This window comes from Pseudophryne corroboree, chromosome 5 (genome assembly GCF_028390025.1).
Source record: "Pseudophryne corroboree isolate aPseCor3 chromosome 5, aPseCor3.hap2, whole genome shotgun sequence".
NCBI lineage: Eukaryota > Metazoa > Chordata > Amphibia > Anura > Myobatrachidae > Pseudophryne > Pseudophryne corroboree.
In genome coordinates, this window is record NC_086448.1 from 612394738 (window position 1) to 612422617 (window position 27880).

The following is a 27880-nucleotide window of genomic DNA, read 5'->3' on the forward strand; positions in this document are numbered from 1 at the left end:
TCCTCCTGAGGAAGTCCCTTAAGGGACGAAACACGTTGGATCTGTCAGTTATTCTTCATCTATGTCGTATGTTGAATCTATGCCGATAAACAAATACACTAAAAACTGAATGTAAACCAGACAAATCCTAAAGCATGTCTCTGTGAAATTGTACAGTTGCTCTGTACTTTTATTGTGTATTTTTTAGAGATGAGCGCCTGAAATTTTTCGGGTTTTGTGTTTTGGTTTTGGGTTCGGTTCCGCGGCCGTGTTTTGGGTTCGAACGCGTTTTGGCAAAACCTCACCGAATTTTTTTTGTCGGATTCGGGTGTGTTTTGGATTCGGGTGTTTTTTTCAAAAAACACTAAAAAACAGCTTAAATCATAGAATTTGGGGGTCATTTTGATCCCAAAGTATTATTAACCTCAAAAACCATAATTTACACTCATTTTCAGTCTATTCTGAATACCTCACACCTCACAATATTATTTTTAGTCCTAAAATTTGCACCGAGGTCGCTGTGTGAGTAAGATAAGCGACCCTAGTGGCCGACACAAACACCGGGCCCATCTAGGAGTGGCACTGCAGTGTCACGCAGGATGTCCCTTCCAAAAAACCCTCCCCAAACAGCACATGACGCAAAGAAAAAAAGAGGCGCAATGAGGTAGCTGTGTGAGTAAGATTAGCGACCCTAGTGGCCGACACAAACACCGGGCCCATCTAGGAGTGGCACTGCAGTGTCACGCAGGATGGCCCTTCCAAAAAACCCTCCCCAAACAGCACATGACGCAAAGAAAAAAAGAGGCGCAATGAGGTAGCTGTGTGAGTAAGATTAGCGACCCTAGTGGCCGACACAAACACCGGGCCCATCTAGGAGTGGCACTGCAGTGTCACGCAGGATGTCCCTTCCAAAAAACCCTCCCCAAACAGCACATGACGCAAAGAAAAAAAGAGGCGCAATGAGGTAGCTGTGTGAGTAAGATTAGCGACCCTAGTGGCCGACACAAACACCGGGCCCATCTAGGAGTGGCACTGCAGTGTCACGCAGGATGTCCCTTCCAAAAAACCCTCCCCAAACAGCACATGACGCAAAGAAAAAAAGAGGCGCAATGAGGTAGCTGTGTGAGTAAGATTAGCGACCCTAGTGGCCGACACAAACACCGGGCCCATCTAGGAGTGGCACTGCAGTGTCACGCAGGATGGCCCTTCCAAAAAACCCTCCCCAAACAGCACATGACGCAAAGAAAAAAAGAGGCGCAATGAGGTAGCTGTGTGAGTAAGATTAGCGACCCTAGTGGCCGACACAAACACCGGGCCCATCTAGGAGTGGCACTGCAGTGTCACGCAGGATGTCCCTTCCAAAAAACCCTCCCCAAACAGCACATGACGCAAAGAAAAAAAGAGGCGCAATGAGGTAGCTGTGTGAGTAAGATTAGCGACCCTAGTGGCCGACACAAACACCGGGCCCATCTAGGAGTGGCACTGCAGTGTCACGCAGGATGTCCCTTCCAAAAAACCCTCCCCAAACAGCACATGACGCAAAGAAAAAAAGAGGCGCAATGAGGTAGCTGACTGTGTGAGTAAGATTAGCGACCCTAGTGGCCGACACAAACACCGGGCCCATCTAGGAGTGGCACTGCAGTGTCACGCAGGATGTCCCTTCCAAAAAACCCTCCCCAATCAGCACATGATGCAAAGAAAAAGAAAAGAAAAAAGAGGTGCAAGATGGAATTGTCCTTGGGCCCTCCCACCCACCCTTATGTTGTATAAACAAAACAGGACATGCACACTTTAACCAACCCATCATTTCAGTGACAGGGTCTGCCACACGACTGTGACTGATATGACGGGTTGGTTTGGACCCCCCCCAAAAAAGAAGCAATTAATCTCTCCTTGCACAAACTGGCTCTACAGAGGCAAGATGTCCACCTCATCTTCACCCTCCGATATATCACCGTGTACATCCCCCTCCTCACAGATTATCAATTCGTCCCCACTGGAATCCACCATCTCAGCTCCCTGTGTACTTTGTGGAGGCAATTGCTGCTGGTCAATGTCTCCGCGGAGGAATTGATTATAATTCATTTTAATGAACATCATCTTCTCCACATTTTCTGGATGTAACCTCGTACGCCGATTGCTGACAAGGTGAGCGGCGGCACTAAACACTCTTTCGGAGTACACACTTGTGGGAGGGCAACTTAGGTAGAATAAAGCCAGTTTGTGCAAGGGCCTCCAAATTGCCTCTTTTTCCTGCCAGTATAAGTACGGACTGTGTGACGTGCCTACTTGGATGCGGTCACTCATATAATCCTCCACCATTCTATCAATGTTGAGAGAATCATATGCAGTGACAGTAGACGACATGTCCGTAATCGTTGTCAGGTCCTTCAGTCCGGACCAGATGTCAGCATCAGCAGTCGCTCCAGACTGCCCTGCATCACCGCCAGCGGGTGGGCTCGGAATTCTGAGCCTTTTCCTCGCACCCCCAGTTGCGGGAGAATGTGAAGGAGGAGATGTTGACAGGTCGCGTTCCGCTTGACTTGACAATTTTGTCACCAGCAGGTCTTTCAACCCCAGCAGACCTGTGTCTGCCGGAAAGAGAGATCCAAGGTAGGCTTTAAATCTAGGATCGAGCACGGTGGCCAAAATGTAGTGCTCTGATTTCAACAGATTGACCACCCGTGAATCCTTGTTAAGCGAATTAAGGGCTGCATCCACAAGTCCCACATGCCTAGCGGAATCGCTCCCTTTTAGCTCCTTCTTCAATGCCTCCAGCTTCTTCTGCAAAAGCCTGATGAGGGGAATGACCTGACTCAGGCTGGCAGTGTCTGAACTGACTTCACGTGTGGCAAGTTCAAAGGGCATCAGAACCTTGCACAACGTTGAAATCATTCTCCACTGCACTTGAGACAGGTGCATTCCACCTACTATATCGTGCTCAATTGTATAGGCTTGAATGGCCTTTTGCTGCTCCTCCAACCTCTGAAGCATATAGAGGGTTGAATTCCACCTCGTTACCACTTCTTGCTTCAGATGATGGCAGGGCAGGTTCAGTAGTTTTTGGTGGTGCTCCAGTCTTCTGTACGTGGTGCCTGTACGCCGAAAGTGTCCCGCAATTTTTCTGGCCACCGACAGCATCTCTTGCACGCCCCTGTCGTTTTTTAAAAAATTCTGCACCACCAAATTCAAGGTATGTGCAAAACATGGGACGTGCTGGAATTTGCCCATATTTAATGCACACACAATATTGCTGGCGTTGTCCGATGCCACAAATCCACAGGAGAGTCCAATTGGGGTAAGCCATTCCGCGATGATCTTCCTCAGTTGCCGTAAGAGGTTTTCAGCTGTGTGCGTATTCTGGAAAGCGGTGATACAAAGCGTAGCCTGCCTAGGAAAGAGTTGGCGTTTGCGAGATGCTGCTACTGGTGCCGCCGCTGCTGTTCTTGCGGCGGGAGTCCATACATCTACCCAGTGGGCTGTCACAGTCATATAGTCCTGACCCTGCCCTGCTCCACTTGTCCACATGTCCGTGGTTAAGTGGACATTGGGTACAACTGCATTTTTTAGGACACTGGTGAGTCTTTTTCTGACGTCCGTGTACATTCTCGGTATCGCCTGCCTAGAGAAGTGGAACCTAGATGGTATTTGGTAACGGGGGCACACTGCCTCAATAAATTGTCTAGTTCCCTGTGAACTAACGGCGGATACCGGACGCACGTCTAACACCAACATAGTTGTCAAGGACTCAGTTATCCGCTTTGCAGTAGGATGACTGCTGTGATATTTCATCTTCCTCGCAAAGGACAGTTGAACAGTCAATTGCTTACTGGAAGTAGTACAAGTGGGCTTACGACTTCCCCTCTGGGATGACCATCGACTCCCAGCGGCAACAACAGCAGCGCCAGCAGCAGTAGGCGTTACACGCAAGGATGCATCGGAGGAATCCCAGGCAGGAGAGGACTCGTCAGAATTGCCAGTGACATGGCCTGCAGGACTATTGGCATTCCTGGGGAAGGAGGAAATTGACACTGAGGGAGTTGGTGGGGTGGTTTGCGTGAGCTTGGTTACAAGAGGAAGGGATTTACTGGTCAGTGGACTGCTTCCGCTGTCACCCAAAGTTTTTGAACTTGTCACTGACTTATTATGAATGCGCTGCAGGTGACGTATAAGGGAGGATGTTCCGAGGTGGTTAACGTCCTTACCCCTACTTATTACAGCTTGACAAAGGGAACACACGGCTTGACACCTGTTGTCCGCATTTCTGGTGAAATACCTCCACACCGAAGAGCTGATTTTTTTGGTATTTTCACCTGGCATGTCAACGGCCATATTCCTCCCACGGACAACAGGTGTCTCCCCGGGTGCCTGACTTAAACAAACCACCTCACCATCAGAATCCTCCTGGTCAATTTCCTCCCCAGCGCCAGCAACACCCATATCCTCCTCATCCTGGTGTACTTCAACACTGACATCTTCAATCTGACTATCAGGAACTGGACTGCAGGTGCTCCTTCCAGCACTTGCAGGGGGCGTGCAAATGGTGGAAGGCGCATGCTCTTCACGTCCAGTGTTGGGAAGGTCAGGCATCGCAACCGACACAATTGGACTCTCCTTGTGGATTTGGGATTTCAAAGAACGCACAGTTCTTTGCGGTGCTTTTGCCAGCTTGAGTCTTTTCAGTTTTCTAGCGAGAGGCTGAGTGCTTCCATCCTCATGTGAAGCTGAACCACTAGCCATGAACATAGGCCAGGGCCTCAGCCGTTCCTTGCCACTCCGTGTGGTAAATGGCATATTGGCAAGTTTACGCTTCTCCTCCGACAATTTTATTTTAGGTTTTGGAGTCCTTTTTTTACTGATATTTGGTGTTTTGGTTTTGACATGCTCTGTACTATGCCATTGGGCATCGGCCTTGGCAGACGACGTTGCTGGCATTTCATCGTCTCGGCCATGACTAGTGGCAGCAGCTTCAGCACGAGGTGGAAGTGGATCTTGATCTTTCCCTAATTTTGGAACCTCAACATTTTTGTTCTCCATATTTTAATAGGCACAACTAAAAGGCACCTCAGGTAAACAATGGAGATGGATGGATTGGATACTAGTATACAATTATGGACGGGCTGCCGAGTGCCGACACAGAGGTAGCCACAGCCGTGAACTACCGCACTGTACTGTGTCTGCTGCTAATATATAGACTGGTTGATAAAGAGATAGTATACTCGTAACTAGTATGTATGTATAAAGAAAGAAAAAAAAACCACGGTTAGGTGGTATATACAATTATGGACGGGCTGCCGAGTGCCGACACAGAGGTAGCCACAGCCGTGAACTACCGCACTGTACTGTGTCTGCTGCTAATATATAGACTGGTTGATAAAGAGATAGTATACTCGTAACTAGTATGTATGTATAAAGAAAGAAAAAAAAACCACGGTTAGGTGGTATATACAATTATGGACGGGCTGCCGAGTGCCGACACAGAGGTAGCCACAGCCGTGAACTACCGCACTGTACTGTGTCTGCTGCTAATATATAGACTGGTTGATAAAGAGATAGTATACTCGTAACTAGTATGTATGTATAAAGAAAGAAAAAAAAAACACGGTTAGGTGGTATATACAATTATGGACGGGCTGCCGAGTGCCGACACAGAGGTAGCCACAGCCGTGAACTACCGCACTGTACTGTGTCTGCTGCTAATATATAGACTGGTTGATAAAGAGATAGTATACTCGTAACTAGTATGTATGTATAAAGAAAGAAAAAAAAACCACGGTTAGGTGGTATATACAATTATGGACGGGCTGCCGAGTGCCGACACAGAGGTAGCCACAGCCGTGAACTACCGCACTGTACTGTGTCTGCTGCTAATATATAGACTGGTTGATAAAGAGATAGTATACTCGTAACTAGTATGTATGTATAAAGAAAGAAAAAAAAACCACGGTAAGGTGGTATATACAATTATGGACGGGCTGCCGAGTGCCGACACAGAGGTAGCCACAGCCGTGAACTACCGCACTGTACTGTGTCTGCTGCTAATATATAGACTGGTTGATAAAGAGATAGTATACTCGTAACTAGTATGTATGTATAAAGAAAGAAAAAAAAACCACGGTTAGGTGGTATATACAATTATGGACGGGCTGCCGAGTGCCGACACAGAGGTAGCCACAGCCGTGAACTACCGCACTGTACTGTGTCTGCTGCTAATATAGACTGGTTGATAAAGAGATAGTATACTCGTAACTAGTATGTATGTATAAAGAAAGAAAAAAAAAACACGGTTAGGTGGTATATACAATTATGGACGGGCTGCCGAGTGCCGAGACAGAGGTAGCCACAGCCGTGAACTACCGCACTGTACTGTGTCTGCTGCTAATATAGACTGGTTGATAAAGAGATAGTATACTACTAATATTATATATACTGGTGGTCAGGTCACTGGTCACTAGTCACACTGGCAGTGGCACTCCTGCAGCAAAAGTGTGCACTGTTTTAATATAATATTATGTACTCCTGGCTCCTGCTATAACCTATAACTGGCACTGCAGTAGTGCTCCCCAGTCTCCCCCACAATTATAAGCTGTGTGAGCTGAGCAGTCAGACAGATATATAATATATATAGATGATGCAGCACACTGGCCTGAGCCTGAGCAGTGCACACAGATATGGTATGTGACTGACTGAGTCACTGTGTGTATCGCTTTTTTCAGGCAGAGAACGGATATATTAAATAAACTGCACTGTGTGTCTGGTGGTCACTCACTATATGATATATTATGTACTCCTGGCTCCTGCTATAACCTATACCTGGCACTGCAGTAGTGCTCCCCAGTCTCCCCCACAATTATAAGCTGTGTGAGCTGAGCAGTCAGACAGATAATCAGATATATATAATATTATATATAGATAATAGATGATGCAGCACACTGGCCTGAGCCTGAGCAGTGCACACAGATATGGTATGTGACTGAGTCACTGTGTGCTGTGTATCGCTTTTTTCAGGCAGAGAACGGATTATAAATAAAACTGGTGGTCACTATCAGCAAAACTCTGCACTGTACTGAGTACTCCTAATGCTCCCCAAAATTAGTAAATCAAGTGTCTCTCTAATCTATTCTAAACGGAGAGGACGCCAGCCACGTCCTCTCCCTATCAATCTCAATGCACGTGTGAAAATGGCGGCGACGCGCGGCTCCTTATATAGAATCCGAGTCTCGCGATAGAATCCGAGCCTCGCGAGAATCCGACAGCGTCATGATGACGTTCGGGCGCGCTCGGGTTAACCGAGCAAGGCGGGAAGATCCGAGTCGCTCGGACCCGTGAAAAAAAACATGAAGTTCGTGCGGGTTCGGATTCAGAGAAACCGAACCCGCTCATCTCTAGTATTTTTATGAATAAATTTTAACTAAACAAAAGTAAGATTTTATTATATGTGTTTTGAAATCTCTAAATGATTAATATACTGTAATATTGGAACAGTACTATGTATTAGCGCCCTCAGAGCTGTTTGTTAGAAGTTTGTTTTGAACCTTGACTAACAGGAGGTTCTTCTAGAGGTGCTGCTTCGGGATGTCACTTAGCGCCATTGGGTACCCTCTCTCTTTATATATATAGAATAGCAGAGACCTAGGCGCTTTGGTACAGACGTGCGGTAATGTGATGATAAGGATAACACTCTTAAGCCCTTATAAGGGTAGTAGCTCATAATACATAGTTTGTGTATGGTGTACACATAAACAGAAATAAGAAATGGAGAAAACAAGCGCTTATTAGTGTAATAACAAGATATGAGAGGGAATTTAAGGTGAGTATAGTTATGGCCAAGAACACTTATCTGGTTCAAAAGAACTTCCAACGGGTGTTCATCATTTAGGATTTACATGTAAGAGAGAAACACAACAAAAACATAGTGTGTACCGTTCTCATAATCACAGAAATGTCATTTGCAATGAGTTAGGGAACAAGCCTATTCCCAATATAGCATATTCAATAGCCCAAAACATAAAGAATAAAACATGACATTAATTTAATATAAACAAACATACAATGGATAGATGACACACGTACAAGATTACAATGATTAAAAGCTTATCTGTCCATCAATTGGGGCGATCAGCAGCAAACTGTCCCAAGTATATAAAGATAGCTAGAGAACATGCGTACAGGATTTAAGAAGTTCAAACGCTTATCTGTCCATCAAAGGAGTTCAGCAGCAAACAGTCCCAACGCGTTTCGTCCGCTAAATCTGGACTTCTTCTTGAACTTCTTAAATCCTGTACGCATGTTCTCTAGCTATATTCCCATAGAGTGGGAATAGAACCTGTGGTGAGCACAGCTAGCCCGCAAGGGGCTTTGTTGCGCTCGCATTCCCCCCACCGGCAATCTAAGGCCTGGAATTACGGCGTCGGTATGGTGACCGGCAGGATCCCAAACGCCAGTCACCCATACCCAATGAATGCACCCATTTTAAGGTGATCTGTCACTGTGTGCAATCACAACAGGACTCTGGAAAGCTGCAAAAGTGTAACTTTACTAGCTGAAGTCATGCTGAATAATGGCTACAGAGAAATAGCCTGTATAGCAAGTGAATAGCAGTGATGCAGCTTACACCATCCACAGAAACACAGCATATATCTACGTCCGCCCTGCCCCGTTCCACCCATCCAGATGCAACCTGACATGCATGATAGAAAATCACATACATTGTCATGGGCACATATCCATTTCAATGGGGTTTCCAGTGGGTGCATGCTACATTTAAAATGTCTGTACAAACAAATAGTACCTGCCTAAAATACTTGTTTGCACCTTACTAATTTCAATGGTTTTGAGGCACAATCAAGTGTAAGAATCAGGAAAGGTTTTCTTTTTTAATAATCATAATGGTGATTTCTGAAATAGATTGTTCAGAAATTATCCCTGCTGATAAACTAGCAACTACCATGGCAATTTCCCTTTAATACATACTGTAATTTTAAAACGCAAATTGCTAATAAAAATAATTAGAATTACATATGAAAATTGTGCTCTAGTAGATTCCCCCCATAAATTGAAGGTCAGATAAATGTGTGCTCAGGTATTTTTGGAACTTCAGTGGGTTTGGTCACTGCATTTAAAGGGGCAATCTATTAAATACAGAATTTTGGGGGATGGCAAAATTAACGTCTAATTTGATTATATATGGTAGTTCATAGTTTTCTTTAAAAAAAATAAATCATTGTAGCAAAAGCTGATTTTGAGCCAAAAACCAATAAAGTAAATTTTTGTAAAACAAACAATTAGCAAACTTAGCATTAGTGTTGTTTTATGGAGCTCTCAACACTAGCTCAGGTAATAACCAAGTTTCTTGCATTTAGAGGTAATCTTGGCATCCATGACTTGAACACTACACATAAAAGCATACCAAAATCATTTAAACAACTTATGCACAATCATTTACCATTATTACACCTCAACATTCTATATAGTGTCATACCAATGAGAAAGGACTGAGACACTACCCATAGCACCAAGGCTCCTGTGACCAGGGTCAGACTTGCCCACAAGGGAATATAGAAATCCCCTGTTAGCCCCACTGCTTGAGGATCCACTCCTCTAGGGACCAGGTTCCAGATAGTGCACTTCAATTATACATTTGGGTACACCCCTGAGCAATGCCCATGTGGGCCCTTCATGCCCATTCCAAATATGCCTGTGGCTAACCTGAACCTGCTAGATGTTCTTCATTCATATAATCCTACTCTCAGGGTCAGACTGGCCCACAGGGGTATCGGGGGAAATCCCTGGCGGGCCCCACCCCTTCCTCTAATATCAGGTTCCAGTTGCGTAGTCAAATTATACATTGTTACTCTATTAGAGGGTCAGATTTAAATTCATGGCCTCTAATGGTTGGTCAAGCCTCTATGAAGTATGGCCACATTCCCTGTGGTAACTGGACACACCCCTTAAGCATAGGCCCCTAACACTGCATTTCTCCGATGGACCCTTCATGCCCCAGTTCAACATTGCCTACTTCTATGTCATACCTTATATCAAATCAGTTACAGCAAGCAATGGTAATGTGGACTTTATAAAGAGGAATAACTTTTTCCAATTGACTACAACTTTTTAAATTTTAACCTATGAGTTTTGCCACTAAAGTTCTGCTTCCTCTAGATCCCGATGGTTTACGTACAACTCTGATGTTTCTAGTACTGCGCATGTGCAAAACCGGTCCTGCATTGTTGCATGCATTCAGAGAAGGGAGGGGATGGCAAAGTAGACCATTTTGTAGGTGTGCAGAGACCAGGGGCTGTGTCATTGGCACAGGTTTCCTGGCCCAAGCAGAGTGAATTCCCTGTAAATCCTGAGTTACCTGAGGATTACTCAAATGGCCAGTGTTCACGTAGAGTGATCCGATGTTGCATTTTTGGGTGTAGCAGGAGATTACAGAAGCCGTCAGGAGGCATTTATTTACACAAGATGCCTCCTGCGACATTTGCATATTTTCATACAGCAGCTTTGTCCAAAGACGCAGCTGCTAGACCTACTGCGTCTATCTCTGAATAATAGCCCATAGTTGCAAACATTTTGAAATAGTTTCCGTTGATACTTTTCCCGAAGCAGATCATCCACTATATTATCTTGAGCGGTGAGCATCCCTATGCTCCAATTAGCTTCTGCCATTATTAGCATATAATCACAATTGTGTACGGCAAAAGATAGCAACAGCAATCGCAAGAACAACCGCACCTAAATTAGGCCAAAAGTGAATACTGACACACAGGGAGAATTGGGATGGAAAGCCAGCCCGGGAAATTAATTGAAGCAGCCCTAATGAGGGTGCAGTCTGATGAGGGGACAGGATCCCTTCTCAAAGGCCTAATTGTATGCAAATGTGGCCTTCCTTGCATCTTTTGCTGCAGACTAGGGGCAGATCGGGAACTAGAAGCGGCCTTGTAAAATTCTGTAAATGTGGCCCGCATAAGAGGTATAACATACCTTGTAGCCATGGCAGTATCACTGGATGGCAGGGTCAGGGGCGTAGGGAGGGTGGAGCAAGTGGAGCTCGAGCTCCAGGCACCGCTGGGGACGGAAGGCGCCAGCTCCCTGTAACACAGCTGATCTCGGGATCTTGGGGTAGGAGGAGATGACTAGAAGAGAGGGAAGGGGTGGCCACACTGCCTGCATGTTCTATGTTATTGATTGCAGTGCAGAGAGCCCAGTGCAGTGTAGTGCGGTGTGTTGTTAAGGAAGTGGGGAGGTTTGGAGGCTTGTCAGAAGAAGCTTCCTGGCTGTCAGGTATCTGCATTCAGTGATCTGGAACATGCAGGCAGTGTAGTGGCCACCCCTGCCCTTTCCACAGTCCTTTCCTTCTACCCACGGAGGCTCAGCCTGTCAATCACATTGAAGCTCCGCCCCTCCAGGCTAGAAGAAGGAGCTGCTACTCTGCTGCTGCCCACTTGGTGAGAATTAATGTGTGTATAGTGTGTGTGTGTGTGTGTGTGTGTGTGTGTGTGTGTGTGTGTGTGTGTATATGTGTGTATGTGTTTATGTCTGTGTATACTGTGTGTTTATGTGTATATGTCTGTTTGTGTGTGTAAATGTTTGTTTGTAAATGTGTGTATACAGTATGTCTGTGTGCATATGTGTGTTTATGTGTATACATGTATGTGTGTGTTTATGTGTATATATCTTTGTATACAGTATATGTGTGTGTATATTTGTGTTTGTGTGTGTGTATATATCTGTGTATATGTGTGTGTTTATGTATGTATGTGTATATCTGTGTGTATATTTGTGTGTTTATGTGTGTGTGTGTGTGTGTGTGTGTGTGTGTGTGTGTGTGTATATATGTGTATGTGTGTGTTTATGTATGTCTATGTATATTTGTGTGTTTATATGTGTGTGTATATATGAGTGTGTATATATCTGTGTATGTGTGTGTTTATGTTTGTCTGTGTATATCTGTGTATATTTGTGTGTGTATATATCTGTGTATATGTGTGTGTTTATGAATATATGTGTGCATATTTGTGTATTTATGTGTGTGTGTGTGTGTGTGTGTGTGTGTGTGTGTGTGTGTGTGTGTGTGTGTTTGTGTGTATACTGTATATCTGTGTATGTGTGTATATATCTGCGTATATGTGTGTATTTATGTATGTCTGTGCCTAAATGTATATGAATCTATGTATGTATGTATGGTGGTGGGTGGGGGCGCCATGACATGGCCCTGCTCCGGGTGTCATGTCTCCACACTACGCCTCTGGGCAGGGTCCCTGTACTGCAGAGATGGAATAACAATGAATGGGTACAATGCAGTGCACTGAGTGCGATGGGCTGCCTGTCATGTGGGGAGTGCGGCCGTATGACAACACACAAAACAAGCCCCTCGACATGTCAGCCTTCCAGGAAGCTTCCTAGAGCCAATCCGCCCCTGTTGGCACATCTCACAAAATGGCTTCCTTCACAATGTAAGGCTGAGGGGAACACTTTAAGTTTAGCTAAACTCTTTTATGCTGCTATCAAAATGATTTAATATTTTCTCTGACTACTTTCCACTTTTGGTCACGAGCTCTGTGCAGGCACAACAAATCAGCTTTGTATAATTTTGAAATTATGTTTTGTCTTCCGCCGAACAAACTAATGTTAAACATTCCTTATCATTTCCTATATTACGTTATTTTCAGCTGCAATGTGCTGTATGTTCCCTTTATATTTACTATCCATTAGCTGCTTATTATGCTATTATTTGTCACCACAAGATGCAGAGTCTTTTCTCAAGTAAGAAGTTTATGGAAGCTATATAGTCGCTAAGACAGACTGATGGAGTGGCATATATTTGAGTGACAGATGACTGTGCCAAAGGGGATGCAGTGACATTTACTTTATACAGCAATAGGAGTTTGACATAAATTACTCATATTTTTAATAAAATCTAATTCTTTCTGGGGCATGCTCAAGTGTATTATTAATTAACTTGACTTTTAATCAGACTAAACGTAATTCAAATCTGTAGCATCTATTTCCAGATATATAATAAATGACATACAAGTTTGTCCTATCTATCTATCTATCTATCTATCTATCTATCTATCTATCTATCTATCTATCTATCTATCTATCTATCTATCTATCTATCTATCTATCTATCATTTGATCTATTCATCTATATGAATTATGTACTTGAATATAGGTAAGATAAATTTGTATCAAAATGTTATGCTACAGTAATCAAATACTGTAGTGGAACAGGCCACTCTTTCCGTGATACAATTGTTAAGTTCTGCTTTTGCATTACCATTTTGTGGAATTGCATTTAGCAGTGTATTTGTAATTCAGCATTACGCATTTTCTGGAATTTTTAGTCTATATATCCTCATTCTGCTCTCTACTCTGTGGTGTGATTGGCTGGAGAAATGTTCCTTCTAAACTGAGTTGTATGAGTACAAGCACTGCAGATATAGTTTTATCCTTCCATATGTATATATCTACAGACGTGTCCTCGTATAACTAGCCTTAATACACTCTGCAGCACGAGATGCCTGATGGTAATAAGCCACGCTGACTGGTGTAACGTCTTTTTGTGCTTATTTATCACAATCGGATAAAATGGCTTCACGAGACGGCAGTGATAATTCAATACGTGACACTTGTATACCTGTGTGCGACTGAGTCTGAATCTGTATACGAAACACAATGGATATTGGCATGAAAGAAAGCTGCTGCATCGTAGCACTTTGTGTACAGATTCAGACTCAGTTGCATAAAGATAATCAAATATCGCATAACATGTTTATCAGTATAGTCTCGTGAAGTGGTTTTGCATCATATTTATTGCGAATAAGACGCACATTCAAGAGCAAAATATGCCAAAAAGATGCTCGCCGCAAGTCGAATCGCACAGAACTTAATGCATCAAGAGGGTAAGTTTGCTGTGAATACAGCAATAGTGTCTGAGGACGCATCTGTAGGTGTACTACATAACAGTAGTGCAAGTTTCAATAATAAAAAAAACACTTGTACTCTCAGCTGGATTTATAATAAGGTCACATGGCTCTGGGCCCTAACAGCAGAATTTTAGGGGAAGCAGGCTGCCTCTTATGTAATTATTTTACCACCATTTTATCTTATGTAACTATTTTGTATTTTGTATTCTGTTTTGAAGATGAGTTTCACAACGCCATGCCTCCTGTATCGTCACATAGATATCCCTCCACGGTCTTCCAGAGACATATAGAATGTAGGTAAGTATGGCCTAAACATGTCCTATGGTAGCCCTGCAGATATTAAATATCAGGAACACATATAATGATATTCAATTTCAAGCTTACAAACCTGACGGCATCCAAGAATCTGTATGTGGTTTTCTTAGTGTGTTCACCTGCTCCCAGTTCAGATCATTGTGTTCCCACTGACTGTAGCCACAAGACTGGTATGGTTCATCAAAAGAACAGCTACCTGAGAGAAGAACAAAGAGGAAACCATCAATTAGAGATAAATGATCTCTGTGAGACATGGCACACTACTTCACATGATTCAGAACAGCATAATAATCACGTGTATAAGATCTTATCAGCTTATATCATGCCATCATTTTTTATAACCTTGCTATTGTAGTTCAGTTTCTTTTTCCATTTAATAAAAAAAGTCCATGTAATACAAATTGTAATTTTAGGTTTCTATTAGTCATTTATATGTGGTACCTTTTCATGCTTTTTATGGCGCCTTTGGCAATCAACATATACAGCATAGATGCAATTTGCATCGCAAACAATCTGCAGATATGATAATCACACTTCCTTAAACAATCTTACTTTACCATTTAGCATGTAACGTGACCAGATTTGCTGTGGTGATTTTTGTTTGTCAGTTGTCACTCTTTCTCTAGTCCTCTCTCTCTTATTGTCATTGGGGGTCATTCCAACCTGTTCGCACGCTCCGTTTTTCGCAGCGCAGTGATTGGGACACTACTGTGCATGCGTATGCACCGCAATGCGCAGGCGCGTCGTACGGGTACAAAGCGGATCGTTGCTGAGCGATGGATTTAACGAAGAATCCATTTGCAAAGCCGATCGCAAGGAGATTGACAGGAAGAAGGCGTTTATGGGTGTCAACTGACCATTTTCATGGAGTGTTTGGGAAAACGCAGGCGTGTCCAAGCGTTTGCAGGGCGGGTGTCGGATGTCAATTTTGGGACCAGACAGGCTGAAGTGATCGCAAGGGCTGAGTAAGTTCAGACCTACTCAGAAACTGCACAAAATGTTTTTGCAGAGCTCGGCTGCACAGGCGTTCGCACACTTGCAAAGCGAAAATACACTCCCCTACATGCAGCGACTATCTGATCGCAGTGCTGCAAAAGTAGCTAGCGAGCGAACAACTCGGAATGACCCCCATTGACCTTTCCATTCCTACTCACCCAGCCATGCATGCGCTGTCTAATTTAATTCTAACATAAACCAGTGACGTGTAAGGGACAGTCTGAGCAACTATATATAGGTGACTGATGTATGTTTATTATGGGCTGCAAATACTGTATCTGTCTGCAACAATTTAGCAAAATCAGCTTTTTTTCAGATGAGAAGCAACAGACTAATTTCATAACCTATCCCAATACTGGAGATGTGAGGGAAGTACTGTATGATAAATGTTGTAAAATAAATCCCTCTCTTCCTAACCAGATTTCCACTTTTTGCAAAGAGGAATTGCAAGTGGCAAAATTCTCAGAGCTTAATAGTTAAAAATTGGTTCATTACATGTTGGAATTTATAACTAGCTCATACAAATATAGATAGTTGAGTGGGATGCGGGAGAATTGCCCACTTTCCAGGTTGCCGGGAGAGTAGGCAAGTATGCTACTGGCAAATGAGAAGTAAAGGATACATGATTACGTTTTAAAATTGTACAAGAGCAGATAAAGGCACTCACAGTATATTAATATAGGGCCTGATTCTGAGGTGAGAGCAAAGCAAAATAAAGCAAGTAACTTTGCCCCTTTGCAAAACCATACTACACTAAAGATGCAGCAGATTTAAAATGTGCAGAGCTATTTAGATTTGGGAGGGGCGTGTGTAAACTCAACTCTAAATTGCAGTGTATAATTATAGCTGTACACAGTGGCGGCTCCATGGGCTCGCTGGCAACTTTCAGCCTGGGGGGCAGACTCAAGCAAGAGGCCCAGCTTTTCACAGGGATTCTGCAGTCAGGTGGCCCTGGAACACTTAAATTGCACTGGCTCGGGGGGCAGATGGCACCCTGCCCAGCCAGCCCCTGGGCGGCTCCTACCTTTACACTTAAGGGGGTGCTGCAACTGCCTAGCTACTGCAACACGGGTTACAATGTTTAGCTAGACAATGTCTAGGTCGACAAGCAATAGGTCCACCCCATATGGTCAACATGCATTAGGTTGACACTGACAAAAGGTCGACAATGGAAAAGATCGACAGGTTCAAATGGTTGACGTGCAATGGTCGACACACATGGTCAACACATGTCAACACCACTTCTAAAGGTTTATTTGCTTTTTTTTTACACCTTTTTCATACTTTACCATCTATGTGAACTATGACTGGGAATAATAACCTGTGCCAAGCACAGCGGTAGCAGAGCCTAATGCAGCCTGGTTCCCCGTGTGCATGCACTTGCCAATGCCGGCCTCACCGCTGGTGCCTGTCGCTGACGATATCGTTGGGTACACCAATGGTGTAGTGTGTACCCAGCTTAAGATAGCATAGGAGAGGAGGTCATCTGTTAGGGAAGCAGTCAGGATCCCGGCGGTCATAATACCGACGCCAGAAACCCGATCTCCATGAGAATCCCAATGGTCGAAATCCCGACCATGGCCCCGAATCTGTCGTTATTATGAATGCCGGGATCCCGACCGATGGGTTTCCATCAGGGGCGCCAGAACGTATTGTGTTTGGGGTGGGCATAGCTAAAAATACAGCTTGGTGCTCCGTCCCCACGATTACCCCCCCTCCCCCATGCGGGGACCTCATACTCCCCAGATCCTTGCGGAGAATCTGACTTCAAAACTCCAGAGCCGCAGTATGATGCAGCCCCATGTCCTGTTCTAGCCGGCTCTCACAGATGCATTACTAGGAGGAGACGTAGCCATGCTGAGCCTGCTGGGACATCCTCTCCTCCACCCTGTAATGCCTCCGAGTCTGTGAAGAGCCGGCTGGACAGGACACGGGACAGCACACTGGGGCGCCGGAGTTTTGAAGTCAGAGTCTCCGCTGGCGGTAAGTGCTCCCCCTCCCCACGCCTGTGCCTCTGACATGTTCCCCCCCATTCTTACACCACTGGATCCCATACTGATCCGATCTATTCAGCTAGTGGTGGTGAAGTGCAAACAAAGCAATAAAGACACAGCAAACAACAAAAGAAAGATGGGAATGTTCAGGGTCCTTTATCATCATTTTTGTTGCCCCCAATCCAGATGCCTCTTCTGCATAGTTAAAGTTATTCTTTGGATCGTCCACTACAATAAACCATAACAAGTAACTCAAGAGTGAAGCACAGCTCCCATTATAAAGCAGAGCACAACTACAGATTTAAGATTTTCACTTCTTGAATTTCTATCAATCTTATCTAAAGATAAAAATTCTATTTGTAAGCATCTCAAAATTGAGATGGCATGACGGGCCGCTTCCAAACCTATAAATAAATACGGCCATGCAATTTTCCAACAGAGGAAGGTTAAGAATGTCTAAGAAGATATGAAATGTTACTAAGAAATTTAAAATGAATGGATCAAAAGTTGACTGCAAATTTGTATTGAAGTTTCTTGACAACACAAATGGCAGTGAAATAGTTTGTATAACTTCAGAAAAAAGAACAGTTCAAAGAAGCTCAACCTGTGACTAAGATGAAACAAATACGGATATTTGTGAAGTGTGCGCAGATCGGAATATGGCATCAGCAGATGTCACACAAACTGCTTCTCAATAAGCAAGCAGAATGAAATTCATATTTCCCTATTGGTTTCTCTGAACATCAGCTGAATCAATCTATAATTTTATGAGGTCACTGAAATGAAATAGAATTGACATTTTCTTTGCAATGAGAAAAACACAGGGAAGCCAAGATTGCTAAATTAATTATGGCTCATTAAATTTAGCAACTCTTATTATTATTATTATTATTATTATTATTATTATTATGAAATAACGTATACAGCTGTATTGATAATATTATATGCCACCTTTGGGCAGGAAATAAATGTGAATTATTATTTATTTCTATTGTTGTCTTTCACTTTTAGTAGAGAGAGTGTAAATAACATAATGTATTACTCAAATTACTCACCCAGGCAACTCCCAAGAGTTTTTGCATTATTCTAAAATACTAAAGGACAACTGATGTCTTCCTATATACGAGCTGGTGGCAGTCCTTTATCTGCAGTAAGAACAGTGACCATGGCATTTTAATTGATGACCTATCAGGTGCAGGGCCTGTGAAAGCCCAAGTGATGTCCCTAATCCCTGCAGAAGCAGTCCCCCCCCCCCCCCCCCTCCTATCTAGCTCTGTGTCCCATGTACAGTTTCTTAACTTTTCAGACAGGAGCAGCATCCTCGGATCCTCGGCTTTGATCTTGGCTGTGGCATCATAACCAAGTCTCTCACTCCCAGCAACACTGACACAGAGGAGCGAAATCATCCTAGCAACCACCTTAGGTTCACCTGATGGCTGTGCTGGCCCTGCTTTAGGGTGGGAGTCTGGGACAGCCATCAGTCTATATACTACATTATGACATTCAAACAATTATTTACCCTAACCCTAATACAACTACAGCATATGTACAGAGCAGCGTGTCACATTTGAAAAATCTATACAGGTTGAGTCTCCCTTATCCAAAATGCTTGGGACCAGAAGTATTTCGGATATCGGATTTTTCCGTATTTTGGAATAATTGCATACCATAATGAGATATCATGGTGATGGGACCTAAGTCTAAGCACAGAATGCATTTATGTTACATATACACCTTATACACACAGCCTGAAGGTCATTTTAGCCAATATTTTTTAAAACTTTGTGCATTAAACAAAGTGTGTGTACATTCACACAATTCATTTATGTTTCATATACACCTTATACACAACGCCTGAAGTTCATTTAATACAATATTTTTAATAACTTTGTGTATTAAACAAAGTTTGTGCACATTGAGCCATCAAAAAACAAAGGTTTCATTATCTCACTCTCACTCAAAAAAGTCCGTATTTCGGAATATTCCGTATTTCGGAATATTTGGATATGGGATACTCAACCTGTATAAGATTTGCTACAGGGACCAAACCGAATTTATTTATTTATTTTTTATATATTTCTTTTAAATAGAAATAAAAACTTAAATCTGGGAACATGAAGAAGCCTCATAGCTTGCTCATGCATGATCAAATCTACAGAGTTAAGCCAGCTAACACTCCAGGTCAGTATTGCCAGGGCAACTGATTATCACTGACATGCCCTAGTGATATTTTCTTGTTAAAAAAAAGAAGCCATCCTTATAGCCACATGGGAGCTTCCCTGAGAGATGGACGAGGGGTCTGCTTCACGTTGTTTCTTCCTCTAAGATCAGCGTGACTAAAGCTAAGTATACTTGGATTTTGAACTTCCTGTATTCTCCATCCATTTCTGACTAGGATAAGTTCTTGTGTGTCCTTCTGTGACTCAGCAAGGATCCTTTGCATAAAATAATTGCCTTACACTCAGCAAGACAAACTCGCAAACTGATCCCGCTCCTTATTTGGGAATTACATTCTATGTTAGCTTCTGGAGCTGTTTTCTCAGCTTTATTTTTTTATAAGATTGCTTGAAATACTGAAAAAAATCTGAGACAAGGGTAATTATATTTTTGCCAATGATATTTTTCACTTAAATTAATGTGGATCTTCCATTCCTATATAATACAACATCAATGTTCTTAATATGTCAAATAACTATGTAGTTCAATTAAAAATTAATCAAAACAGCAAATAACCTTTGTATTTAATTCCTAGAGGGTATTATTTTTTTTCTTTGATTTACTAAATCGCTTGCTGAATCTCCTTCTGCAGCTGATAATAATAACAGTACAATAGACAAGATCAATTAAGTGGCTGATACAGGTCGGGACTTTCATATCCAAAGAACCAAAATCTGGAATATTTTGGCTGTGTTGTGATGCCATGATGTGCCCCAACGTCATGACATCACCGTGTCAAGGACCAATGACAGCTGGTGGGAGGAGTGACTTTTTAGCCATTCCCTCACAGTAGATGCTAGAGCCGAGTGGGTAAAGGACCTCTGATGTCAGGGGGAGAAGCAAAACCAGTTGGATAGCACTTTAAATATCCACGTCCAAAACTACTCCCTTTAGTAACCCGAAGCGTGGCGAGCGTGATCTTGCTCCACCCCCTCTTGTCGTGGGTCACATGATGGTGATGTCAGAGGTCCTTTAGCCAACATTCCCTCACCACTAGCCCTTCCTGGACACACCGCTGACCACCCCAAGCACACAGTGGACCCACCACTGACCCCCAGCTGGACCCGCCACTAACATGCCAGACCCACTGCTGACCCCCCCCCCCCTTCCCCACACATACGCCGCACACGCTGATCACCCCATACCCGACCCGCCAGATCACCCTCCGCTAACTGGTATTCTAAAATCCATCAAAATCCCAAATGCGGAATGCTCCTGGTCCCGAGCATTCCAGATATGGAAGACTCACCTGTATGATAATATATTTAAAATATGGAATATTCTATATCTACAATGTATACACCATTAGTTAGATATTGTTTATTCAGTGACGTATCCACTCTATGTATATTAAAATCCTTCCTAATTTCTCTAGGTGCAAGTGCTGTTTTGTAAGTAAAACTTTAGAAAGTCACAATTTTTGATGAGTCATGGGAAAGTGGTTACAATTCTAACATCATTATTAATAATGCAGAAAAACAGAAGTTTAGTGTCGGCAGCTTATTATTATCATTATTATTATTATTATTATTATCATCATACAAACTAAATCTGATACAAGTATCCAAATGACAGCATTAAGAGAAAGGTTACAGATGAGCAGCCGGTAAGGGACAACACGTAATCCTCTTAATACAGAAAAGTGCGGCACTGTGACTGGCTTTTTGACTTAGAATTAATAACAAACTGAAGTTGTTGGTAGGATACAGAAGCCACGTTTCAATTATCTATTCTACTGTACTTTGTAGCGACTGCAGTTTGATTGCTCTGCTACACGTAATCTCCACACTTGACATTTCTATTATACACAATCATGTTCTTTGCGTTTTAATAAATGTATTGTGGATTTAAGCAAGATGTGCTGACAAACTCACCAAAGTCTCAACTAGTTTCCAGGCCACAAGCTGAGTGTCACAAGTGGATATGAAGAGATATCTACATTCTGTCTACCTTGCTGATTTTCAGCCAAATATGATTATGACAAATATCTGTGTGACATTAAATTGCATACCTAAAGGTGTGATTTAGATGAGAGAATTGCTTAGCATTCTGTAAACGATGACACCTCTCAGCTTCTTACAAATTATGAGCACAAGATACTGAAGTGCAAAATATGTCAGCAAAAAAAAAAAAAAAAAACACCTACGCTACAGTGTCTGATTCCCTGGTTGTGCTTTAATAGTGTCACCTTCAAAAGAGAATATATTATGGTCTCAAGGAAATATGTTTCTTAATATTTAGATGGTCTTAAAATATTATACTCCAAATGATATTAAGTTGCTTAAAGTATATATGTTTTGAGCGTTACATAGTTAGTAAGGGTATATCGATGCCAGACCATAAAGATCAACCCTTCATATATTAAAATTGAGTTGATCCATAGGAAGGCAAAGCAAATCCCGCACTGTGACAGTTGCCATGCAATGAAAAAATACTGATGTGTCAGTCACTACCAAAATGTCCTCTACTAATTATAACTGCATATAACATTTCTTCTAAAGCTGGATACGTTCTATAAGATTATCTGTCCAATCTATATGGTTAGAGCAAAATTCTGGTAATGTAAATGACAATCACCCATTTGCTCCCAAAAGCCAGAAAATGGGCAAAAATGGTTGTTCGGATAAATTGGTTAAATCAAATAGATTTAACCAATTTGTCTGGACGTTCCATTTTTGTTTGTTTTCAAGTGTTTGGGAGTAAATGGTCAATTGTCATTTGCTCCCATACATTACCAGATTTTCGCTCTAACCAAAAAGATTGGACAGATATGCTTATAGTGTGTATCCATCTTAAGAAAGGCAATTTTTAAACTGTATGGGGGAATCCAATTAGGAGTGACCTTCTGACCCCCATGCGAGTACGGTATTATTAGTTTTGTGGATTTATTTTGCAGCGCTAAGGGGGACATTTACTAAGCAGTGATAACAGCGGAGAAGTGAGCTAGTGGAGAAGTTGCTCCATCAACCAATCAGCAGCTCTGTATAATTTTATAGTATGCAAATTCTAGCTGTTACTTCAGTGCTGATTGGTGGCCATGGGCACTTCTCCACTGGCTCACTTCTCCGCTCTTATCACTGCTTAGTAAATGTCCCCCTAAATTTGCAAGTCTGGTGCAAGTATGAGCTGTGAGGGGGCAAGTTCTGATGCTGTTGCTGGCATATAAACGCCACTGCAATATCACCCTTGCGTGCAGGGGCAAGTAAATTGAGTTCCTTCATAAGGTGCAGATTTAACAATTTGTGATATTCTTGTTATCACTTGTTACAAATGATAAATGGTGCGCCAGACAATAAAGCTCCTAACTGTCATGTGTTTCAAAATTACAGAAGCTGATTGGCTGGAGCACCATTTATCATTCGTAAGAAGTGATAACAAGAATACCACTCATTGTTAAATCTGTCCCTACATTGAATTTGACATCATTACCTTATGTTGTCAGGAGTACCACAGCACTATCACCCTTATAGTAAAGAAACCTTTCCTTTGCTCATGATAAAACCACCTTTTTAATTTACAATTGATAACTCCTTCCCCTCAGCATGGTTCTTGAAATGAAAAGTGTATGATACAAATGCTGTGTTGACCTTGAATATAGAATGTTTTAGTTCACATTTCCATTGTAGAGATACATATTTCTTTCGAACCTCCCTTTTTATTTGACCCTTTCCATTCCATCTATTAATGGTGTTGTCTACCACCATATCTATCCAGCTCTCATATCACCTTACAGTGAGATGGCTATAACTATACCCCTTATTCATTATTATATTTGCATTGATCACATGCATTTATGTGATTTTTATGCCTCCCATGATTTTTTGCCTTTGCAGCTGCTGCCTTTAATTGGGTACCGCTATTTAGCTTTCTGACAGCTAGTATTCCACGACCATTTTATATTTAATGTTTAAGTAAAATAGTTATTACCACAGTATAGGTTTGTCATTCTGTCTTTCATTCCTCAATCAATCTCTAAATGGCTGACACCATGATCTCAATGTATAACCAGGGGTGTCGAGGCGCAGGGTTACTAATTATTAGAGATGTGCTGTTCGGTTCTTCAGAAATACGAATCTACCTGAATTTTGTAGATCCAAACTGATCTAAAGCTGGGTCCGGATTTCCTGGGTAGATCCGATTATAACCAAGTCCCAGTTTGGATCTTCTTGCATTTAGTAATTCAGATTTTAAATCTAAATTTCGGGTTTTGGATTGCAAAAATAAAATGATTTTAGCTGTTTTTATTGATTTTTATCAATGAGTATCAATTTTAAACTGAAATCCGAACCAAAACACTTGAGGGTGGTTTCCACAACTAAAACACTAGGCTGCAATTAGAGCAAAACCAAAACACGGGGTCCACGCACATCTTTACTAGTTACCCAGACTGGGGCTTATCAAGGCTCCCCTTTCAGGGTGCACACACTTTTTTTATTCAATAGTTTTACAAGCGGTTTCAGGAACCAGAAGTATAGCACAGGATGATCAATTATAATGGCCTACTCCTGTGCAAAATGTTTTAGGTGCAACAGAGACTCTCATCCTCTTAAGTTTGAGAAATGGCAATAAATCCTCTATTGTTTTAAGGACTAAAAAATTCTTGCTAATTTCAAGCAAGCTGAAGCAGTTCAACATTGTTCTGGGCTTTACTGAACTATGTTTTCAAATATTTTTTATATCGAGTGACTCTAATAGGATCCCTAATTGCAATACTCATTGACCAATAAGTGATCTGCTGCTCATGTCAGCCTATAAAAGAGTGCAGACTGCAGGAGAAAGTAGTTTAGAGGCAGTGGTAGTAGCAGGGCCGGCTCCAGGCCTACTAGCACCCTGAGCGAGAAAATGTAAAAGCGCCCCCCCCCCATGCGCGCGCCGAAGGCGCGCGCGCTCCCGGAAAAGTGGGTGTGGCCTCTGGAAAAGTGGGCGTGGCCTCATAACTTCATATCATCAAACTATAAACATATTTTCACACAATTAGCAGCCTTACACATAGCCACAGTAGTGTTCCTTACACACAATGTCTCCAGTATAGTGCCAGATACACGACATGCCCCGCAGCAGTGCCAGCTACACATGACATGCCCCGCAGCAGTGCCAGCTACACATGACATGCCCCGCAGCAGTGCCAGCTACACATGATAGTGTTCACTTTTTAGGGCATGGTGCTGATCACAGGGAGGGCACATTTTTAAGTTAGGAGGGCAAAATGATGTACATACTGCTTGTTGTTCCCATACCTATATGTCAAAGAATGGACAGTGCGCGCCGAAGGCGCGCAGCAAAAATTAAGGGGAGTTACTTCGTGGGGAAGGTACGTGGCCACATAATAGTGGCAATTTGCATTACACCACACAGTAGTGCAGCTAATACACACTGCACCAGGTAGAACCTCCTATACACTTTGCGCCAGGCACAGCACTGAGACACATTGCCTAGCCACAGACGCCTAGCGGGAACACTACATGACACGCCCCCCAGCAGTGCCAGCTACACGCGACAAGCCCCCCAGCAGTGCCAGCTACACGCGACAAGCCCCCCAGCAGTGCCAGCTACACGCGACATGCCCCCCAGCAGTGCCAGCTACACGCGACAAGCCCCCCAGCAGTGCCAGCTACACGCGACAAGCCCCCCAGCAGTGCCAGCTACACGCGACAAGCCCCCCAGCAGTGCCAGCTACACGCGACATGCCCCCCCCAGCAGTGCCAGCTACATAAATGGCCACAGAGTGCCAGATACATAAGTGCCCACACAGTGCCAGATATAAAAATGCCCACACAGTGCCAGATATGTCCCCACAGTGCCAGATATGCCCCCACAGGGCCAGATACATAAATGCCCCCAGTGCCAGATACATAAATGCCCACACATTGCCAGATGCATAAATGCCCCCAGTGCCAGATGCATTATTTCCCCCCACAGTGTCAGATACATTAATGCCCCCAGTGCCAGATATGCCCCCACAGTGCCAGATATGCCCCCACAGTGCCAGATATGCCCCCACAGTGCCAGATATGCCCCAGTGCCAGATATGCCCCAGTGCCAGATATGCCCCCACAGTGCCAGATAAATAAATGCCCCCCACAGTGCCAGATAAATAAGTGCCCCCACAGTGCAGATATACCCCCACAGTGCCAGATACATAAATACCCCCACAGTGCCAGATACATACATGCCCCCACAGTGCCAGATACATACATGCCCCCACAGTGCCAGATACATACATGCCCCCACAGTGCAGATACATAAATGCCCCCACAGCGCAGATATGCCCCCACAGTGCCAGAAATGCCCCCACAGTGCCAGATACATTAATGCCCCCTCACAGTGCACAGATAAATGCCCCCCCCGCAGTGCCAGATAAATGAATGCCCCCCACAGTGCCAGATAAATGCCCCCACAGTGCCAGATACATAAATGCCCCAACAGTGCAAGATTCATAAATGCCCCCACAGTGCAGATATGACCCCACAGCGACAGATATGCCCCCACACTGTGCCAGTGCCCCCACAGTGCAGATATGCCCCCACACAGTGCCAGTGCCCCCACAGTGCAGATATGCCCCCACACAGTGCCAATGCCCCCACATAGTGCCAATGCCCCCACAGTGCAAGATTCATAAATGCCCCCACAGTGCAGATATGACCCCACAGCGACAGATATGCCCCCACACTGTGCCAGTGCCCCCACAGTGCAGATATGCCCCCACACAGTGCCAGTGCCCCCACAGTGCAGATATGCCCCCACACAGTGCCAATGCCCCCACATAGTGCCAGTGCCCCCACAGTGCCAGTGCCCCCACACAGTGCCAGTGCCCCCACACACAGTGCCAGTGCCCGGCCCCGACGATCCCAACATACCTGCGGCGACGCTGGGAGGGGAGGGGACGTGCTGCTGTTGAGCCTGAGGGCCACCGACTGTTCCCGGCCGCTTGGTGCGCGCTGCGCGGCGTCTGACGTCAGACGCCGGCGCCGCGCAGCGCACAGTTTTGAAAGGCCGGGGACGGTGGGGAGAGCTGCCAGCAGTGTACAGGGCCGGCTCCAGGTAAGACTATGGCGGCGCCAGCGCGCGGCGCCCATTAAGGGTGGCGCCCCGCGCGGCCGCTCTAGTCGAACGTGCCTAGAGCCGGCCCTGGGTAGTAGAATATTGGTTAGACTGCAAAAAATAATGATTATGAAGATTTGCGGGCAAATTCAATCCGCGGCTGGACCTATTCAATCATTGGGGATTACCTTGCGTGTGAATCCCCTATGATGAACTGAACCTCACAGCTTCATAAGCTGCGAAGAAAAGTCAGCTATAAAACAACAAAATTGGGGGTTCACGCGCAGGGAAAACTCATTGATTCCACAGTTTACTCGGAATCACTGCGTTTCCGCACAGTAATCCACAATTTTAGGTGTGGGGAAAAACACTATTTAATTGAATAGCTTTTACTTTCTATGCCACAGGGATGTTAGCCGACAATTAGTGCACGGCTAATTGAATATGCCAGTTGGTTTGGTCTTTGGTGTAATAAAAAAAAGTGGTCATTCCTTATTGGTGTGGGGGTCATAGGGTAAGACTCAGTAAGTGGTGATTGCTCCTGTTAACAAACATGTTGAACATACAGTAATTACAGTAGGTTTAAGGGTCAGATGAGTGAAGAATGATATCTACAAATAAATTAATACAAGAAATGTCAGATGCAGTTTATACCAACTAAATGCTAACAACCAGGATAACAACATTATACTAACTCATATATAACAGCTACTCTATGCTGTATTTATTATATTTTTCTCAAGTTCTAATATATCTATTATTTTTTAACTAGAAATTGCCTGTGTTAAGCACCACTGGTGAAAAAAGGATCCCAACAAACAAATAGGTTGTCAACACCAAATTAACTTTTTCCATAAGGCTGTAAGGTGTCTTACAACACCCGTACCAACATTCAGAAAAATACACCCAAATTTGCCCAGCGTCTCTAACTAGAAAGAGGAATGATATTCTCCCTCTAGGTCATGTCATATGGATGCAATTCATTGTGTAACCAATTAATAGACACAGTTATATCACAAAAAAGGTATTTGCAAGATTGGCCTTAAATTCTAGATGCTTCATTAATGAGCCTTCATATTTTTATAGCCTGACACATGAGAAAGAGGACAGGAATAGTCTGCTGTTTATAACAGACACATATACTACATGTACTAGGGATAATTATAGTCGTAAAAAGCTAATTAACTTCTTTGCATATTTCTGGACTTTTTTCTTCCTTGCTCACTCTCTGCATCTGAGTGGGTGCATCTTACCGATCATTTCCTCACCTGTCTTTGTAGCACCATCAATTACTTGATGTATTTCTGATCAAGTACTGCAATACTAATTAGTACTAGGGTGGCCAATCCCAGGGTCGGGATTGGCAGGATTCCGGGATTTAGGCCAAAAATCAGCCGGGATTCA

At 43.5% G+C, this 27880-nt stretch overlaps 1 protein-coding gene across 14 annotated transcripts in view; it reads right to left on the reverse strand.

Moving 5' to 3' along the window:
• The window catches only part of PTPRM (protein tyrosine phosphatase receptor type M), a 1209695-nt gene that overhangs the window by 933044 nt on the left and 248771 nt on the right, over window positions 1-27880 (reverse strand). For all 14 annotated transcript variants that reach the window (XM_063923506.1, XM_063923503.1, XM_063923501.1 and 11 more), the window contains exon 2: window positions 14302-14424. In XM_063923506.1, the coding sequence (XP_063779576.1) occupies window positions 14302-14424 (123 nt within the window). The remainder of the gene's footprint in view (window positions 1-14301; window positions 14425-27880) is intronic.